The 20,559-nt window shown below is 45.8% G+C and overlaps 1 protein-coding gene across 1 annotated transcript; it reads left to right on the top strand.

Moving 5' to 3' along the window:
• Positions 1-684: 684 nt before the first annotated feature.
• Positions 685-14,704, top strand: CUNH19orf25 (chromosome unknown C19orf25 homolog). Its single transcript, XM_014074131.2, is given in 4 exon segments — positions 685-1,357; positions 4,525-4,613; positions 4,615-4,687; positions 13,065-14,704. Coding segments are annotated over 4 exon segments (396 nt in total). The 5' UTR covers positions 685-1,320; the 3' UTR covers positions 13,262-14,704.
• The last annotated feature ends 5,855 nt before the right edge of the window (positions 14,705-20,559 follow it).

Genomic DNA, 20,559 nt, shown 5'->3' with positions numbered 1-20,559 from the left:
CTGGTCTGTTGCTAAAGAGGGGCTGAATACGGGGTTTGGGGTAGGTAGGGCGTGTGTAGGCTGGGCATTGGGGGAGCTGGAGCTTGGGAGGAACTAAGGGGAGGGGGGAGAGAGCGAGGGTCTCCCAGGGGGAGCCAGCCAGGAGTAGAGCTGTCTTGGAAGGTGGGTGGTGAGAATATGGTCGGTGGGTGGGTTGTTGCTTATTGAGCAGGAAGAACTGGAGTCTGTCAGTGGAGGGGAGTGGGAGGATCTGGTTATGGGGAGGGCTCCAGGATCCTTCCAGAGGAGCAGAAGGGAGCAGGTCTGAAGGAGAAGGTGACCCTTGATAGAGACACCTGGAGTGGGGGAAGGGCTGGACAGGTGCAAGGAGCCTTCCAGGAGGAGGGAGGGGGCTTGAATCAGGTGGGGTGTGTTGCTGTCCTAGATAGTTTAGCATGGGGGGGGGAGTAGAGGTAGGGGAAAAGAAAGGAGGATGAGAAGGAAAGAAAAAGGGGAAATTCAGCCAGGCCGGAAGGAAATGTGCATCAAACAACCCCCCCACCCCCCAATGCACACTGCAAGGCATTGAGAGGGAAGGTTTTGATGCAAACTCTGCTTGCTGGTAGAAATGGAGGAAGGGGATGAAGCAGGTTGTTATTACAGAGGGCTGGGGCTGGGTGAGGGGGAGTAATGTGCCAGGGGAAGGAAACTGAAGGGTCCAAGAAGATGATGGATCAGGGAAAGAGGTCTATGGCATGACTGCTGGAGGGTAGAATTGAGGCTCTGAGGGTGTGTGTATCTGTGCTTGCAATCGAGTGGGTGTGGTATCTGCAGAACGGGTGTATTCTGTGTCAAAAACCCTCTTCCCCATCCTCCTTTTTTTTTCCCTGCATGCATCTTGCATAGCCATCCTTTGGCGAAAGGGACTGCAGAGCCAGTAGTGAACATTCTGGAACGTGGTTGGGATTCATGGGCTGTCCTTCCTGCTCACTACAGGAATGAGGGCTTTTTTAAACCAGCGAAGCGGAAAAAAAAAACCCCAGAATTTCACAGCATCAGAGTCTTCTGCTGCCCCCACCCCTTCCAAAAAAGCCTTTCATCCTCTAAATGCATCCCCCCCCCTTTTGCACAACGACATCTTTGCACCTGCAGACAGGACTGCAGTTTCACAGGAACATTCGGATGGTTGTGTGTGTGAGAGAGAGAAGAGAGCGCTTGGATATAATCTGAGGGACCAAGATTATTAAATTTAACTGCTCCTTGGTTCCCACTCCTGCATTGACAAACGAGGGATGTTTTGATTGTGGTTTCTAGCCTTGTGGAAGTGGAGGGAGGTGCTGAATGGAGACAAAGCTGAGATGGAAGCAAACTATTCTTGGTAGGTGGAGGAGAACTTGGATTAACTGAGATAATTTGTGATGTTGGATGCCCTGGGACTTTGGGTTGAAAAGCCTAGTGGTTGTATTTTATAGGGTCTTTTTTTTTTAAAAGGAGCGAGTGCACAGATGACTGAATACCTAAAATTCCCGTAGAAATTATAGGACTTTTCTTTGAACAACTCTAGATTATTATTTTTTTAAAGCTTCAGGTTTTAATTTATTACTTCTGTGGGGCAATATGCTTTTAACTTGCAGCAGGCAGAGTGCGTTACAAAACAGGTGATTTCAAAACATAAACAGGAACTGGGATTTTATTTTTTTTATTTTTACAGGGTTTTGTTGGCTTCAGAGGACTGCAAGGGGTGTGATGGTGCAGTAGCTTTTTCTGCTTGGGCACATTAGGGTTTTTGGGGGGGGGGGGCTTTTTGATGATAGAAGGAACTATTACCTAAAAATTACCTGGTTTCAGCTTATCGGAAGAATAATGCATCTTCATTTGTTTTAATTTCTTTTTTTTTAAATGCATCACAATGCTTTTGATTTTCAGCGGTTGGCCACTGCATTTCAAAAGTGTGATTCTGGGGGATAGATTTGTGTGTATATCCTGAAGCTGGCTGATAATGAAGCAAGCACCTTTTTAAAAAAAAACTCTTTATTATGTTTCCCTCCTTACCTACAATTAAATAAAATCAGGCACAGTTTGCCATGTAATAAAACTATTGTTTTTTTTGGAAAGCGAAAACCATGCTTTCAAATGAATAGCTTCTAGCGCTTATAGTCAAAAGGTTGTGTATGTTATTCCATTTCTTCTTTTTTTCCCTAATTTAAAAGGGGGAAAAAGGTGATAGAAGCGATGTTTAAAACATGGGTTTCATAGAAGATAGTGTTATATCTCCTGCTGTAAAAAATCATGTTTGGAAACAGAGTGGAGTTACAGCAATAACAGTCCCTTCTGGAAGCATTTTTTTTAAAAAAAATCTTTTGGTGGATTAAAGTAATTGTTATTTTAAAAGCAACATTCTGTTCTGTGTTAATGCAGATAAGCAGGAGGGAGGATGCTGGTGTTTTTAAGATGGCACCTACCATCTATTTAAAAAAGATGTTATATGGGGAAAACATTAGGTTGCCTTTCTGTTTAAATTGAAATTGTTTTAGTCTGTTCATTTCACTATTTAAGGACATATAGTTAAGTTGCTTTCTAGTTGCAGAAAACCACAAGGAATTATCTGCATGGGTTTTTATCCCCCAGAAAGGAAAACGAAGCCTGTCCATATGTAGAGTAAAACAAATAATAAATCCAGATTTGGTAGCTGAATTCACGTTTTTTTTTCCCGTTCAGATGTCTTACGTTCTGCTGCAAAATAGGTACATTTGTAAAGGCAGATTTCTGCAGCTAGTCCTTCTTCTTCTTCAATGTGACTTATGTAACTTATTTTTTTTAAACAAAAAACACATGGCAGGTGCCATTTTGGAAACATCAACATTCCCCCACGGCCCACGGCCCAGCTTCCCTTTTTTAAATTGCAGGAGCCCTTCCTCGCCCCACACCTGTGCAAAGTATGTTTTGAGCTGGTCTGACTCACTTAGGGTGTTTATTCTTTCCAATGATGGCGATTAGGGCCCGTCGGCGAGTGATTTGATCAGAGCGTCTTCCTCGGGCTCAAAATGCTGCTTTTGTGTGTGGGAGCGTATGGAGAACATATTTGGAAATAGGTTTCCCCTTGCCTCCTACTCCTTAGGCTGAGGGAAAGGGGGCCGACCAGCGCAAAATCCCCCCAGCTGGCTTTGTGCCTGAGGCAGGATTAGAACTCGCAGTCTCCCTAATTTTTAAGTCTGATGCCTTAACCAATGCACCAAGCTTGTCTCTGTGCGTTATATAAAGGTTTTTTGTTTTTTTTTGAAGAGGAAGGTTTATTTATTTACCTATTTTTTTTAAAAAAAAGAAATAAAACTTGAGAATGCAAATTTGTATGCTGCGGGGATTCTCAGTCTTCCAGATCACGGTGGTCCCAAAGGTGCTTTATTTTTTCCCAAGAGACAACTGGACTTTCTTCGTTTTTCTTTGAAGGAGTTTCGCTTCTCATCCAGGAAGTTTCTTCAGCTCTGACTGGATGGTGGGGAAGGGAAGGTTATTGGGATTCCTTGCACACAGCTGGACATTTGCATCCTTTTAGACAGTTGTTGAGGCCGCTTGGAGATTTATCTGCGTCCTCGGGGTCACCTGAGTGGTGCAAATGGGTGTGGAGCTAATTCTTGGAACTGCTGTAAAGTATGTTCAGGTTGCAAGTTCATACAGAGGAATTAAAAAAACAGTTTTCTTCAGCTTGAACTGCTTGTAATTTAAGGTTGGAGTTCCTTTTCACGTGGACAGGTAGTCCTCGACTTACAACACCTATTGGGACCAGCAGATCACTTTCAGTCATTAAATAACCCGGCCATTAAGCGAGTCTGATTTCCCCCATTGACTGCTTGTTGGAAACCGATTGGGAAGGTCGAAAATGTTGAGCATGTGAGCTGGGGACAAGGCAACTGTCAATAAATACATACCAATTGCCAAACATTCAAATTTTGACCGTGGGAATGCTGTAGTGGTTGTAATGGGAAGTACAGGTAGTCCCCAGCTTACAACAGTTCGTTTAATGACCGTTCAAAGATACAACAGCATTGAAAAAAGTGACAACGCTTCTGCCCATTGCAGCATTTGATCACGTGATGAAAATTCAGACGCATGGTGACTGGTTCACATTTATGACCTTTGCAGTGTCCCAAGGTCAGGTGATCAGACATTGCCTACCTTCAAACAAGCAAAGTCGATTGGGGGGGGGGGGGGACCAGGTCCACTTAACAACTGGGTTACTAACTTAACAGCTGCGACGATTCACTTAAGAACCGCGACCAAAGAAAAACCCACCATAAAATGGGGGAGAACTCAACTAGCAAATCCTTCACTTAGCAGCATAAATTTTGGTCTCCGTTGCGGTCGTAAGTTGAGGACTACCTGTGCCGGTTTTAAGTCGCTCTCCGGCGCCGTTGTAACGTCAGTCACTAAATGAGTAGTTGTAAGTTGAGGACTACCTGGAGAGTCGGTCCATTTCTCTCTCCAAGCTTGATCAGAACAAAGATCCAACCCTTTTGTTTCTCTCTCCAAACTCTTCTGTCGTTCCAGTGCCCTCTGGCACCTGTTTCCAAGCAATGACCTCAAAGGCCAAGAAACGGGTGGTACTTCCCACACGCCCTGAGCCCCCCAGCACAGAAACAGATTCTTGAAGATGTCCAGCGTACCCAGCCCAACGACCCCGTTTTTGTCCTCCTGGTGGAGCCCAACGAAGGTATGAAGAACCTGGCCCATATATGTTGTCTTCTGCACTTTGGATGGCAAAGAAAACGGTTCCACCACAAAACCGCGTTCGACTAAAGGGCGCTCGACGAAACCGCGTAGCTGACGTCATCACAGCGCGACAACAGCGCGGAGAAAAAAGCACGCTGTAAACGCTAAACCTAAAATTAACCCCTAAACCTAAACCTAACCCCCCTAACCCTAATCCTAAACCTAACCCTAAACCTAACCCTTAACTTAACGCTAAACCTAATCCTAACCCTAAACCTAACCCTAACCCTAACCCTTAACCTAACCCTAACCATAACCCTAATCCTAACCCTAACCCTAACCCTTAACCTAACCCTAAACCTAACCCTAACCCTAACCCTTAACCTAACCCTAAACCTAACCCTAAACCTAACCCTTAACCTAACCCTAACCCTAACCCTAACCCTTAACCTAACCCTAACCATAACCCTAAACCTAACCCTAACCCTTAACCTAACCCTAACCCTAACCCTTAACCTAACCCTAAACCTAACCCTAAACCTAACCCTTACCTTAACTTGAATCGGCTTGCTTTCAAAGCGCTATTTAAAGCGCCCTTCTTTCTCCGCGCTCGCTGTTGTCGCCCTGTTGATGACGTCAGCGACGCGGTTTAATCGGGCGCGCTTTAGTCGAGCGCGGTTTTGTCGTGCCACGAAAGAAAACGCAAGGAAGGGACCAGGTTACCCCAGGGTTTTTTTTTTAAATTTGAAACGGCATATAGACCAGTGTCACAGGGACGCGGTGGCTCAGTGGCTAAGACGCTGAGCTTGTCGATCGAAAGGTCGGCAGTTTGGCAGTTCGAATCCCTAGCACAGCATAACGGAGTGAGCTCCCGTTACTCGTCACAGGTTTTGCCATTCTAGCAATTCGAAAGCATGTAAAAAATGCAAGTAGAAAAATAGGGACCACCTTTGGTGGGAAGGTAACAGCATTCCGTGCACCTTCGGCGTTTAGTTATGCTGGCCACATGACCACAGAGATGTCTTTGGACAGTGCTGGCTCTTCAGCTTGGAAACAAAGATGAGCACTGCCCCCTAGAGTTGGGAACAACTATCACATATGTGCAAGGGGAACCTTTACAAGACGAGTGAGGAGAGATGTATGTTCAGGCCTGGGAGTTTCTGTTACACCATCATCCCCAAAAGACCTGCCAATTTGGGGGAGGCGAATTAGGGTTCCAAAGTCCCCTTCAACCCCACCAAATGGAAAGGTTGGTGAAAAATTTAGGCTATGCTGGTCTTTGGATGGTAGGAAGCCGCGTCCAGTTTGCTCACCCACCCAGCAGATTAGAAACATCCTTTTGAGTTTATAGACAGTGCTAAGCCACAAAACCTGGTTCCTGAATCCAAATGACTGGCTCACACAAAATAATAAGCCAGGCCCATGAAAGAGTTTCCCAGCTCAGCATGATGTGTGAACCAATACAATAATATAATACAATAGCAGAGTTGGAAGGGACCTTGGAGGTCTTCTAGTCCAACTCCCTGCCTAGGCAGGAAACCCTAGACCGTTCCAGACAAATGGCTATCCAACATCTTCTTAAAGACTTCCAGTGTTGGAACATTCACAACTTCTGGAGGCAAATTGTTCCACTGATTAACTGTTCTAACTGTCAGGAAATTTCTCCTCAGTTCTAAGTTGCTTCTCTCATTGATTAGTTTCCACCCATTGCTTCTTGTTCTGTCCTCAGGTGCTTTGGAGAATAGCTTGGCTCCCTCTTCTTTGTGGCAGCCTCTGAGATATTGGAAGACTGCTATCATGTCTCCCCTAGTCCTTCTTTTCATTAAACTAGACATACCCAGTTCCTGCAACCGTTCTTCATATGTTTTAGTCTCCAGTCCCCTAATCCTCTTTGTTGCTCTTCTCTGCACTCTTTCTAGAGTCTCCACATTTTTTCTACATTGTGGCGACCAAAACTGAATGCCGTATTCCAAGTGTGGCCTTACTAAGGCCTTATAAAGTGGTGTTAACACTTCATGTGATCTTGATTCTATCCCTCTGTTTATGTAGCCTATAACTGCGTTGGCTTTTTTGGCAGCTGCTGCACACGGCTGGCTCCTATTTAAATGGTTGTCCACTAGGACTCCAAGATCCCTTTCACAGTTACTACTATTGAACAAGGTACCACCTATACTGTACCTGTGTGTTTCGTTTTTGTTGCCTAAATGTAGAACCTTACTCTTTTCACCACTGAATTTCATTTTATTAGATAGTGTCCAATGTTCACGTTTGTCCAGATCCTTCTGTATCTTAAGCCTGTCTTCTGGAGTGTTGGCTATTCCTGCCAGCTTGGTGTCATCTGCAAATTTGATGAGTTCCCCATTTATTCCCTCATCCAAATCATTGATGAAGATGTTGAAGAGTACTGGGCCTAAAGCAGAACCACTCAGTTTAGTGTTAACTGCAGCCTCTCCTCTATGACTTTTTAAATGAATCCTAAGTCAGGGGTAGGGGACAATGGCCCTTTTATGACTTGTGGACTTCAATCATACTGGCTGAGGAATTCTGGGAGTTGAAGTCCACAAGTCATAAAGGGGCCATAGTTCCCCATCTCTGTGACCCAAGTAAATACACTGTGGATTGAGTGTCAGTGTGGCTTTAGCATTCTGTGGTTTCCAGCCCTGTTGAAGCTGCTGGGTTGATCCTAATATACTTTGCTTGAAAGTGAAATGTTTAGCCATTCTAGAAGAAATGTAATTCTCATAGTTTTGGATGAAGCTCAGCTTTTATTATTCTCCAAAGCATCTGCGAGTAGGGCAAGAAGCAATGGGTGAAAACTAATTAAGGAGAGAAGCAACTGAGAACTAAGGATAGTTCCGGTTGTAACCCACCACTGCATTGACCCTGTGGGTCTTCAGAAATGCTTCAAAAACCTGGTTTTTCAGGGGGTGGGATCCAGGTGCTGGGGCTGATTGGAAATGCTGGTGAAACAGTGGAAACTAATCAAGGAGAGAAGCAACTGAGAACTGAGGAGGAATTTCCTGACAGTGAGAACAATTAATCAGTGGAACGACTTGCCTCCATAAGTTGTGGATGCTCCAACACTGGAAGTTTGTAAGATGATGTTGGATAACCCTTTGTCTGAAGTGGTGTAGGATTTCTTGCCTAAGCAGAGGGTTGGACTAGATGACCTCCAAGGTGCCTTCCAACTCTGTTCTATTCTACTCTACTCTACTCTATTCTTCATTCCAATATTCTATTCTATTCTATTCTGCTCTGCTCTATTCTTCATTCCAATATTCTATTCTATTCTAATCTTCATTCCAAAATTCTATTCTATTCTACTCTACTCTACTCTTCATTCCATTCTATTTTATATATTCTATTCTATTTTATTCTATTCTACTCTACTTGAAATTAAGAAAGTTGTCTTAAATTGAATCCAGCTGGAAATTAAATAAGTTTCTTTTGGGGAACTACAGTTCTCCAAAACTTTTAATGTTTTATTACAATTATCTTAATATAAAACAGAAATGAGGATGATAGGAAAAAGGGAAGAAAGGGGAAAGAAAGATGTAGATACAGTAGAAAAGGGGGGAAAAGATCTTTGACTTCCAACTTTTTTCAGCATAGTAAAGTACAGAATGGAATTACAGCCTCAACTTTTTACTTTTACAAAAAAAAAGAAAATTATTAGCCATTTCTATACCAGCCATTTCTACTAATCAGCAAAATCGAGAGTTCCTTTTTTTTCCTGTCTTGAGTACAAAGTCCAGAAGTGGTTTCCAGGTAGAAACAAAGCTGGATATGTTCTTTTCTCTAATAGGAAATGGGAATTTTTCTATTTTTGCTAGCTTCATCTTTTCCATCCATTTTTAGTGGTGTGGGATTGATCTACCTTTCCATTTCTTTGCTCTTTTTTAGTCTTTTAAATACTTCATTGAAAAGAGAGTGCCATGTCAGGGTAACATTTACAAATAAAGCAAAGCCAAAGAAAAATCAATAGCAAATCTTAACATACTTAACAAGCTAAGAATTATAACAGAAATATATTTACAGTAATTATAATAATACAACCAATGGGAAAAAAAGAGAAAAGAAAATGAGCTTTAACTAAATTTCTACTTACATTAGCCTATTTACAATTTTTCCGTATTATATCCATAATTCAATAGCATCTTTATTTTCCATTATAACAATTATTGACATCGTCAACTTCCCTCTCATTTCCACCTCTTCTCTCTATCCCATTCATAAAATTTATTCCATGTCCTATAATATTTTGAGTAATTTTTAAGGTTAATCTATCCATTTCAGCACAATCCCAAATTTTCCTATCTTTCCATTTGTGTGCATATAAAAATCTCGCTGCGGCCAACATATACAATGATAAAGTTCCAAATCTTTTAGGGAGATTTTTCAGGGGAAATCTTACCTACCGTGTTTCCCCGAAAATAAGACATGCCCTGCTAATAAGCCCAATCGGGCTTTTCAGAGCATGCGCCATAATAAGCCCTCCCCCAAAAATAAGCTATTTAAGCCCATGCGCAACCGGTCCCCGCCATTACCACTGTACCACCTACCGGTACAGCTTGTGGGGCAAAAAGAGGGATCGACGCAAAAACAGCGGCAGGCAAAGCAAAGTGCTTCCACCCCCGCCCTTCCCCGTGACCCGTCAAAACTGCGCTTGACTAAGCCGCGCCCGATTAAACCGCGTCGCTGACGTCGTCAACAGGGCGACAACAGCCAGCGCGGAGAAAGAAGGGCGCTTTAAATAGCGCTTTGAAAGCAAGCCGATTCAACTTAAGGTAAGGGTTAGCTTTAGGGTTAGGTTAAGGGTTAGGGTTAGGTTTAGGGTTAGGTTAAAGGTTAGGATTAGGTTTAGGGTTAGGTTAAGGGTTAGGTTTAGGGTTAGGTTAAGGGTTAGGATTAGGTTTAGGGGGGTTAGGTTTAGGTTTAGGGGTTAATTTTAGGTTTAGCGTTTACAGCGTGCTTCTGTCTCCGTGCTGTTGTCGCCCTGTTGATGACGTCAGCTACGCGGTTTAGTCGAGCGCGGTTTAGTCGAACGCGGTTTTGTGATGGAACCGCCCTTCCCTCCCGCGCAAAAACAGCAGCAGGCCAGCAATGCGATCACCCAATTGGCAATTTAATAAATTTATATCCCGTAGGACTCTGGGCGGCTTACAGAAACAAAAATAAAAGTAAAAGTTAAAATAAAGAAGAGATACAATAAAAAAAAAAAAACACCAAACGTTCCATTTTTGTGGGGCTGGACCTTGATCAACAGCCCCAAGCCTGCCAGAACAGCCAGGTCCCTGCCAGAAGGCTGAGAGAGTGGGAAGGGTCCGGATCTCTACAGGTAGATCGTTCCACAGGGCCGAAGCAGCTACAGAAAAAGCTCTCCCCCGGAGGGCCGCCAGCCGGCATTGTCCGGTCGACGGCACCCAGAGAAGGTCCCTCCTACCTGTTCCTTCTCGCACAAAAAAACACCGCACACCCCAATGGTAAAGGCAGCCTGCCTGGTTCCCTTCCCTGCCGTCCCTTTAGCAAGAGGTGGCAGGTTAGGGGAGGGGAGAAGCAAGGCACGCCTCTTACCTTTCCAGGTGTGTTGTATTCCTCGCCCTTTTTATCCAGTGAATCTCCTTGTAAAAAAAACCTTGTGAGTTCAACTCGCGAGGTTTTTTTTGACAAGGCTCTTCACTGGATGAAAGGGCGTGGAACGCAAAGGATCTGGAAAGGTAAGACGCGCGCCTCGTTTCCCCCCCCCCCCGCACCTGCCCCCCGCACCTGCCCCCCTCGCTAAAGGGATGGCGGGGAAGGGAACCAGGCAGGCTGCCTTTACCATTGGGGCGAGATGGGCGGTTCCACCACAAAACCGCGTTCGACTAAAGCGCGCTCGACGAAACCGCGTAGCTGACGTCATCACAGGGCGACAACAGCGCGGAGACAGAAGCACGCTGTAAACACTAAACCTAAAATTAACCCCTAAACCTAAACCTAACCCCCCCCTAAACCTAATCCTAAACCTAACCCTAAACCTAACCCTTAACCTAACCCTAACCCTAAACCTAACCCTTAACCTAACCCTAAACCTAATCCTAACCCTTAACCTAACCCTAAACCTAACCCTAACCGTTAACCTAACCCTAAACCTAAACCTAACCCTAAACCTAACCCTTACCTTAACTTGAATCGGCTTGCTTTCAAAGCGCTATTTAAAGCGCCCTTCTTTCTCCGCGCTCGCTGTTGTCGCCCTATTGATGACGTCAGCGACGCGGTTTAATCGGGCGCGCTTTAGTCGAGCGCGGTTTTGTCGTGCCACGGAGATGGGCAGCGTTGGCCCATGAGGCCCTGGTAAAAAAAAAAAAAACTTCTCGCGACTTCAAGGATTTTGATTGAACTCGCGAGAAGGGTTTTTTTTTTTAACCAGCGGCTTCCCTGAGCACAATGGCGAGGAACGCGACGGAGCTGGAAAGGTAAAAGGCGCGCCTCACTTCTCACCTGCCCCAGAAAATAATAAGCCCTTCCCCTATAATAAGCCCAAGGCCATATTTCGTGGGGCAAAAGAAAATAAGAGCCTGTCTTATTTTGGGGGAAACACGGTAGTAATCCTAAAGGAAAGATTTCAGGTTTCAATTTTATATTAGTTATGATTGCATTGTAACATGAATCTGAACCCAACTATTCTCCGGAATCTCTGACTCGGTTCTTCGTAGCTGAGCCTAGATGGGTCATATTGAAACGAGGAGGATCTGGGTGCCAGTAAATGCTTTTATTACTGTAGTAAGCTTCTTGGTGTGTAGGTGCTCCGCAAAGGTAGCACGCTTTATTTCTGTCTTGAGGAGTCCTTGGTGCTCTCTGAGCTTGGTTGTTTTCTTGTAAATGTCTAATTACCAAACTAGACAACATCATCAGTGCTAGTTGAGAGCAGAGATTAACACCAAGACTAACATCAGACCAGTGGTGGGATTCAAATAATTTAACAACTGGTTCTCTGCCCTAATGGCCAGCTGGGTAGGCGGGGCTCAGTGGTCACATGACTGGATGGGTGTGGCCAACTCAATGTCACTCCTGTCGATGGGCGCTTTGCCTGAGCTCTTAAAATGTAATCAGAGTTAACCGGAGAAACGGTTTCTGTAAGCAGGTCAACGGAGATGAGGCTAGAATGTTTCCTTCCTGCCTTCCTTATAGGATTAGCCCTGTAAAGTGGGGAAAAACAAAAGGAGATTTCTTCCAACAACCGGTTCTCTGAACTGCCTGGAAAGTTACCAACCGGTTCTCCCGAATAGGTGCGAACCGGCTGAATCCCACCACTGCACCAGACCCACAATCAAGAAGGAAACAGGACCCCAATCAAGGGACTGCCAAACAAGCTAATAGTAAATAGCCCAACCAAAGAACCTACAGTACCATTGCCACCAAAAACTGACAGGGCAGGTCACTGGAACCGTGATGGTGAACCTATGGCACGCATGGCACATGTGGCACGTAGAGTCCTCTCTGTGGGCATCTGAGCCGTCGCCCAGCTCAGCTCCACCGGGCTTGCGCACGTGCCTCCCGCCGGCCAGATGATTTTGGGGTCTCTGCCATGCATGCGGGAGATGTGTGCGCATGTGCAGGGGAGACGGGGTGGTCGCAGAGGCATACGCAGGGTGGGACAGTCCCCCCCCATCCCGGAGCCCATTTTTGGTCCTCAGGAAAGCATGCTAGGCCCAAAACGGGACGCAGGTGGTATCGTGTACATGCGTGGGAGGAGCACGGATGTGTGTGTGTCACATGCATGTGTGGAGGTGGGGAAGCATTGCATTGTGGGGGTGGGCCAGGGGTGGGTTTCAGGCGGTTCGCGGCGGTCCCCGCGAACCGGTTGGTCGGCGAACCCGGAAGTAAGTAACTTCCGGGAACGCCGAAGGATCCACCCGCCCACCCGCGTTTCTTACCCGGTTTTGACGAGTTCTGCGGTTCCACGCATGCGCAGGACGCATACAGCGCCTGCGCGATCCTCCAGGAGCAGCTGGAGCATCGCACAGACGCTAGTACGCATGCGTGCACTGCGCGCGTGCACGAGGACGCCGCCGGCCCCGTTCCAACCGAGCCGGTTGGAACGGGGCGAGAAACCCACCCCTGGGGTGGGCATGTGAGTGTGGTGCGTGAAGATGAAAAGGTGAGCCAACACTGCACTAGTGTATAAAACAAGAGCAAACCCCACTCCCCCACCCCACTAAGCACTGATGACGTTGCCTAGTTCGGTAACGAAACATCTGCCAGAAAGCAACCAAGCTGAGAGAGCACCAAGGGCCTCTCGTTTCAACCCTGAGCTACAGTCTCCTCTATTGTTATCTCTGTCTCTCTCTCTCTTTGCTCCCCACCCTCACCCTGGTTCCCATTTGGCCTGCCTCCAGATCTGCCCACCCCAACGAAGAATGAAGATCCAGAGGCCAAGAGGGAACGCCTCTACCGGCTGACCCAGTCCTACGTGGAGATGAACCACCGCCTCCAGAAGGCCTGCAGTCTGCTCAAGGAGAAGTGCGAGGAGCTGAAACTAGCCGGAGCCACCCTGGAGCAGGGCATTTTAGAGATGAAGCAGAGGGCTTTGTGAGATACTTTTTTGGGGGGGCGGGAAGTGACCACAGTCGAGTTTGACCCACGTTCCCCCACCTCCCCACCCACCCACACCCCTTGCAGGATCCATGCCGTGCTTGGGGGGGGGAAAAAAACTAAGGACTCGCCATTGTGATGTGATTTCAGCATGCCTACGCTACACATCCTCAACACTGTCTGTGTTTTCGGTTCCGTGAATTGTGTGTCCAAGCCAGCCGCCGGCTACAAAGCCTCTTGAGGGGCCCGGATCTCTTCGCTGTGCTCACGCTGAGATGCCCAGTTGTGCAGTTAGCGTTGTTTTTCTTGTTTTGGCCCTAGGTTCACTGTCGCTCTTAGTTCTCCGCAGCTCCATTGGCCCTCGTTCTGTTTCCTTCACACAGACATTCAGAACAAAACCACCTCTCTTTGGGGAAAGCTGACCGGAAGTTTCCACAGAGTTCACACACACACACACACACACACACAGATAGGCTGGGACAAGTGGGCTTTGTGGGAGGGGTGGGGTGGGTGGGGTGAGAAGACCACCACTTGCCCCAAGGGGCAGTTCCCCCCCCCCATAAGTTTTTTTTAATGCCATGACATCTCCTTCGTTCCAATACGATTTCTCCCTCTGGTACTGCCTGGAAGACGATGCCATTGCCACCGCTATCCGCGAGATGCTGGTCGCCTGCGGTTTCCATGGCTATGTTGAACATCAGGACCACGTGGCCGGGAAGCCGGTGCTGGCCTCCGTGAACGAGATCATCCAAAGCAGCCGACTGGCCATCGTCCTCTTGACCTCCCATTCAATGACTGACCTTTGGTGCCAGCGCATTTTGGAATGGAACCTGGTCCACACCGTACACCAGAAGGGGGTGAAGGTCGTCCCGGTTTACGTGGACATCACTCCGGAACAAGTGCCTCCCACTTTGAGACACCTGACCGGACTCCGATACAGCGAGAGATACTTTAGGAAGCGGCTGCTCGACAGCTTGAAGAAGGCCAGAGCATCCGGCTGTGCCAGCACCACACGCTGAATACCACCATTGGGCTTCTCTGATGGACTTGAGAAGTAGACTTGGGGAGGGGGGTGGTCGGGCGGGGAGGGGAGATGGCCGAGGCAGCTTGGTCATTCCATTTGGACCATTCACCAGAAGTGTTTCCGATTCATTTTGGTGTTTGACATAGGCCCCATTGTGTTGTGGGTGATAACCGTAAAAATGGAACCCCCGTAGTTGTAGTAGTAGCACCTAGAGCTGATGTGTAAGAAGGCCTTTAAAAACAAACCTTTAACTGTTTGGGAAGAGAGGCAGGGAAGGGGAGGGGGCTCGTGTTTTTTGTTTGTCTGCTACTAAAGGGGTGAGGGTCGGTATAGAAAGCCAAGCCAGGTTCCCAAGACTGCTGGTTGTGATACTTGACTTAATTTAAGGAGCTCTTATTAAAAAGCAGTTTTTGGACAACTTGTGAGCGTGTGACCTGTCTCCGTCTCGAGCTTTGCGGGCAAACTACACTCTCTTCGAATTAGAGGCAGGGGCGAAATCAACTTACCTTCGCTACCGGTTCGCAAATGTGAGCGCCCAGGACCTTCCGCGCAGGCGCAGGGAGTCAAAAAATGGGGCGTGATGACATCCGGGTGGGTGGGCGGAGCCTCCCGGGGCCACCGTTATCGGTTCACCCGAACTGGATAGAACCGGCTGAATTGCACCACTGATTGGAGGGATACGGATTGTTTTCAACCCGTGTGAAAGAATCCGCAATAACATCAAGTCCAAAAACATATTTTTTTAAAAAAATACCCTTAAAATTCCAAGGTTGAGAAACACCGTACAGATAGTCCTCGACTTACGACCACAATTGAGCCCAAGGCATGGGTTAAAGTGAGCTTTGCCCCGTTTTACGACTTTTCTTGCCATACTTTAAGTCAGTGTTTCTCAACCTTGGCAACTTGAAGATGTCCGGACTTCAACTCCCAGAATTTCCCAGCCAGCATTTGCTGGCTGGGGAATTCTGGGAGTTGAAGTCCGGACATCTTCAAGTTGTCAAGGTTGAGAAACACTGCTTTTAAGTGAATCAGTGCAGTTGTTCAGTGAGCAGCACGGTTGTTAAGTGAATCCAGCTTCTCCATTGACTTAGCTTGTCACCCCGGGACACTGCCACCGTCATAAATATGAGTCAGTTGCCAAGCGTCTGAATTTTGATCATGGGATGATGTATGGTCATGAGTATGGAAAATGGTCCTAAGTCACGTTTTTTCCAGTCCCATAACTTTGAATGGTCACTAAATGAACTGTTGCAAGTCGAGGACTACCTTGTGTTAGATAGCAGTCTACCGGGTGTTTCACAGCTGAATTTTTCAACCTGGAGACCTTAAACTGTGTGGGCTTCAACTCGAGTTCAATAGCACAACTTCAATAGCACTTAGACTTATATACCGCTTCACGGTGCTTATTACAGCCCTTTCTAAAGTTTACAGAGCCATCGTACATTCCCCAACAATCTGGGTCCTCATTTTACCCATCCCGGAAGGACGGAATGCTGAGTCAACCTTGAGCCTGGTGAGATTTCAACCGCCAAATTGCAAGCAGCCAGTAGTCAGCAGAAGTAACCTGCAGTACTGCACTCTAACCACTAGGGCTCCTGACAAAGTTGAGAAACACTGATGTAGCCTAAGTGAATCTATGTGGCCTCTAGATAGTGATTCCTCATAGGCGTCTCATACAGTCAAACGGGATTCCAGTTTCCATTTTTCCAGCTGGAAGAGTCTTTGTCTTGCAAAATGGGCTTACTTGTGTACAGTGCTGCTGTCAAAAACACACTGTGATGTGATTTAATGTAGGCTGTGCATGTTTCAGGGACAGGGAAAGGCAACTCAAGGCTGCTAAAGAATAATAGGAGAGAAATAAAATTACCCAGAACTTGTTCTAGGCGAAGTACTTAGGTAAAAAAAAAACCACACACCTAAATACTCGGGCAGAATAAAGTGTTAAGTGTTAACAATAAGGGGTCTCTTAAAGGGTTAACTTCTATCTGTAATTAAATACTTATTTAATTATTTAACTCCAATAATATTTAATTCCAAATACTTAAAATGTGATCACCTGACACAATGGCCTCATTCAGGGGTCTCTCCAGCCTTGGCAACTTTTAAGACTGGTGGACTTCAACTCCCAGGATTCCATGGCTGGCTGAGGAATTCTGGGAGTTGAAGTCCACCAATCTTAAGGTTGCCAAAGCTGGAGATCCCTGGTCTAATTTGTGCATTGTGCCAAACCAGTGTTAGCGAACCTTTTCAGCACAGTGCCGAAATGGGAGCATGTTCACCCGGGGGAGTGCTGGAAACCAGATGAGCATCTCCCTGGCGCACATGTGCGCACTAGGAAGTGAAGCTTTCAGTTTCCAGCATGCGCATGCATGCTGGTCACATGGTCTTCCAGTTTCTGGCATGCATGCACATGCGAAGAGTAGCTGGCCGGCCGGAGACCAGAATCTCAGTTCCCTGGTGCGCACATATGCGCCAGGGAGATGCTATTCCAGTTTTCGGTGCTCCCGCGCATGCGAAGACCAGCTGGGCGTTGCGCATGTGCACTCCATAACCCAGAAGAGCAATGGTCGCTGGCTGGCATGTCTGGAGAGATGGCTCTGCGTGCCACTTCTGGCACGCATGCCATAGGTTTGCCATCACAGTGCTAAGCTAAGCAAATACATGTACTTTGCGATTTATAGCACATGGTTTTAGTTGAAATGTTTGACCTCAGTTAATTCTGGTTTAATCAACAGGATAGGCTGAGACAAACTGAAGGTAGCATATGAGTCCAGCTTCCATATTTGAGGTTAGAAGAAACTTGTTAAGTTACCAAAATTATAAACATGAACACACTATTGGTAACTTTTAGTGTGCCCATAATTTTGGATACATGCAATTTTGAGCATGCTTATCTTATATATAGATTATGAAATGCCACCATTTATTTTGACCTGTCATAGAATGGATGTTATCTTTTTCAAGCAAAGCTATAGCAATATTATTTACGCTTATAGGTTGCCTTATACACTATATTGCCAAAAGTATTCGCTCACCTGCCTTTACTCGCATATGAACTTACTGTAAGCGATATCCCATTCCTAATCCATAGGGTTCAATGTGACGTCGGTCCACCCTTTGCAGCTATAACAGCTTCAACTCTTCTGGGAAGGCTGTCCACAAGGTTTAGGAGTGTGTTTATGGGAATTTGTGACCATTCTTCCAGAAGCGCATTTATGAAGTCACACACTGATGTTGGATGAGTTTACGTGGCCTACCACTTCATGGCTGAGTTGCTGTCATTCCCAAACACTTCCACGTTCTTATAATACAGCTGACAGTTGACTGGGGAATATTTAGGAGCGAGGAAATTGCACAACTGGATTTATTGCACAGGTGGCATCCTATCACAGTTCCACGCTGGAATTCATTGAGCTCCTGAGAACGACCCATTCTTTCACAAATGTTTATAAAAACAGTCTGCATGCCTAGATACTTGATTTTATACCCCTGTGGCCATGGAACACCTGATTCTGATTATTTGGATGGGTGATCGGATACTTTTGGCAATATAGTGTAGCACTCTGGGAGTTTTACAGTGTCAGCCTATTGTCCTCAACAATCTGGCTCCTCATTTTATTGACCTTGGAAGGGTGGAAAGTTGAGTCAACCTTGAGCCCCATCAGGATCAAACTCCAGGCTTGTGGGCAAAGTTTGCCTGCGATACTGCAGCCTAACCACTTCACCACTAGAGCTATAGACCAAATCTTATCCCATCTATCTGATGAGATGATAGCTAGTCCTTTCTGTTGTTTGGCACTGATTAATTTGGCCTCTAGAAATAAAAAGGTAATGAGTTGTTTAATTTGTAATTTATTTTTCTGGCCACCAAATATATATGTGGCAAAGCTAACTTGGGAGAAAATTCAAATGTTTGTTTAGTAACTGACATATGACATTTCAATCAATACCTTTCCCCAAAAATCTGACCTTTAGTTCAGATCCACCAAGAGCTTTTAGCCTTGATGGCAGTGGGACTGCCTCTGAGATAACTCTATCCCTGTTGAGGGTCACCGGGTATGCAAAACCTCCAAATTAAATTAATGTGGCCCCTAGAATAAATTAAACTGCTATTATGTTAATTAGTGTTTATCTATTTGATATTATGCCCCCCAGAGTCACATAAGTGAGATGGGCAGTGCAGCCATATAAATTGGATGGATGGGTGGTTGGTTGGTGGGTGGGTGGGTATCAGTGGTGGGTTTCAAAAATTGTTCGAACCTACTCTGTGGGTGTGGCCTCCTTTGTGGGAGTGGCTTGTCACTCATGTGACCGGGTGGGAGTGGCTTGCCGCCCAAGTGACTGGATATGAAGATGCCGACGACACTTGTCAGAATCACCTTAAATTACCTCACCCACAGCACTGGCATGCATAAGAATATGATGTAAACTTGTTTTTTAAAAGGCATCTTTGATTTGCGTTAAAACAACTTCAATACACGTAATGTTCTGATTGCACCACAAACGCAGTAGTCATCCTTACCTTTCACAGAGGCACTGAGTTTTATAAATATGAGCATGATAGTGTAGAATAATCATATCCAAGGACCAGTGGTGGGTTTCAAAAAATTTTGGAACCTCTTCTGTAGGTGTGGCCTGCTTTCCGGGTCCACTGGTGGAACCTCTTCTAACCGGTTCGGTAGATTTGACGAACCGGTTCTACCGAATAGGTGCGAACTGGTAGGAACCCACCTCTGGTGGGTATAGTGGTGAAATTCAATTTTTTTTTTACCACCAGTTCTGTGGGCATGGCTTGATGGGCATGACAGGGGAAGGATACTGCAAAATCCCCATTCCCTCGCCACTGTAGGGCCAGCCAGAGGTGGTATTTTCTGGTTCTCCAATCTTCAAAATTTCTGCTCCCGTTTCTCCAGAACCTGTCAGAACCTGCTGAATTTCACCCCTGGTTGGGTGGGTGGGTGGATGAGTCGATGTAGCAATAGCACTTAGGCTTATATACCGCTTCACAGTGCTTTATAGCCCTCTCTAAGCAGTTTACCGAGTAAGAATCTTGCCCCCAGCAATCTGAGTCCTCATTTTACCGACCTCGGAAGGATGGAAGGCTGAGTCAACCTTGAGCCAGTGAGAATCAAACTGCTGACAGCCAGCAGAGTTAATCTGCAATACTGCATTCTAACTACTGGGCCACCAGGGCTCTTATAGTCTAAATAGCAATATTCAATATTAAATGAAGTGTCAAAAGTCTCATGAGTTTTGGGGTTCTTGTGAAGTTTTGGGTACTTTAAAAAGAAGTATTTTTATTATAGTATTCCCACCAGGAAATACTTGCAGGACCATCATGAACCACCACTAATCCCAGGATCCAAAGTTGAGAATATTGGCCTGTAGGCTTGGGTTTAAAGCAGAAATGCAAAACCTGTAGCCCAGAATGGGCTTTAACTACTACCTGGCCTCCAGAATCCTCTTAAGCCAGGGGTCCCCAACCGATGGGCTGCAGCCCACTACCAGGTTGTGGCCTATTCGCAACTGGGCTGCTTGACCAGGCAGGGGTGGGTTCCTGCCAGTTCTAACCCCTTCTATAGAAGAGGGTCCACAAATCTATTATGCCGTTTGAAGGAGCTGCAGCCGGTGCAGCTGGAGCGTGTTTGCAGTAGTGCCTCTCGGTTTTATTTTATTTTATCAATTTTTAGTACTCCTACTTGATTCTTTTTTATTTAATTAACATTTTTTGGTGGAGATAACAGCGTAGAACATAATACAAACAAAAACATTTGTTGCTGCCGAAGATTTAAATAAGCATGGGAAAAAGAAAGAAACGCCATGGCACCAGCCCAGGATCTCTTCCTCCAGTGAAGACAGCAAAACAACCACGAATTGAGGAGCTCTTTGTTGGCAAGAGATCTGTAAGTAAAACTAACCCCCCCATCTCCAACAATCTGGAGAGATTAGAACAGGACCGGCAAAATGATATGGCAAATCAGCATTTACTAGACTTCTCCAATCTGGTGGAGGGGGAAAAAAAATGATTGCCAGCTCTTATCACAAACAACTAGCCCAACAACCTCCTTTATTGAGTCTAAGTTAGAGACTAAAAAGGCAAAGAACAACCAGATAATTCAGAGTATGGAGAGTTTACCCTGGGAAAATTCAACTGAGTTTATGGCAAAGCAATGCCTTCTCACAGCACAAACGGTGGTCTCAATATTTGAACAATTAATTGCCATCCAACATGATGTAGAGTCATTGAAAAAAGATTTAGCTGTTTTTCTTCAAAT

Source organism: Thamnophis sirtalis, unplaced genomic scaffold, assembly GCF_051295495.1.
Source record: "Thamnophis sirtalis isolate CommonGarterSnake01/CBP01778 unplaced genomic scaffold, rThaSir2_p1.2 scaffold_1, whole genome shotgun sequence".
NCBI classification, from domain to species: domain Eukaryota; kingdom Metazoa; phylum Chordata; class Lepidosauria; order Squamata; family Natricidae; genus Thamnophis; species Thamnophis sirtalis.
This window is presented reverse-complemented; position numbering and strand designations above follow the sequence as displayed.